The 359-nt window shown below is 78.0% G+C and overlaps 1 protein-coding gene across 1 annotated transcript in view; it reads left to right on the top strand.

Annotated features, from left to right (window-relative positions):
* The window catches only part of SPTBN4 (spectrin beta, non-erythrocytic 4), a gene marked incomplete at both ends in the record, with an annotated part of 15,389 nt that extends 15,042 nt beyond the window's left edge, over nucleotides 1–347 (top strand). The window contains one exon of the mRNA XM_041486767.1: nucleotides 198–347. Coding sequence (XP_041342701.1) covers nucleotides 198–347 — 150 coding nt within the window. The remainder of the gene's footprint in view (nucleotides 1–197) is intronic.
* Between the last annotated feature and the right edge of the window lie 12 nt (nucleotides 348–359).

Raw genomic sequence — 359 nt, 5'->3', positions numbered from 1 at the left:
GCCCCCCCCCCCCCCCATCAGAGCCCTGGCCCAGCGGGGGGGCGCTGAGCCGCCCCTCCCCCCGCAGCTGGATGGCTGGATCCGCGACAAGGCGCTGATGGCCGGGGACCCCTCGCGGGACCCCCCCCCGCCCCCCCCCCCCCCCCATCAGAGCCCTGGCCCAGCGGGGGGGCGCTGAGCCGCCCCTCCCCCCGCAGCTGGATGGCTGGATCCGCGACAAGGCGCTGATGGCCGGGGACCCCTCGCGGGACCCCCCCCCGCGGGACCCCCCCAAGCCGTGGCTGCAGCACCCCGCGTTCCTGGCCGAGCTGGCGCAGAACCGCGAGTGGCTCGAGAGGATCGAGAAGGTTCCGTGGCCT

Source organism: Pyrgilauda ruficollis, unplaced genomic scaffold, assembly GCF_017590135.1.
Source record: "Pyrgilauda ruficollis isolate IOZ18807 unplaced genomic scaffold, ASM1759013v1 scaffold780, whole genome shotgun sequence".
NCBI classification, from domain to species: domain Eukaryota; kingdom Metazoa; phylum Chordata; class Aves; order Passeriformes; family Passeridae; genus Pyrgilauda; species Pyrgilauda ruficollis.
Note: the sequence above shows the minus strand (reverse complement) of the source record. Positions and strands in the feature narration are given on the sequence as shown.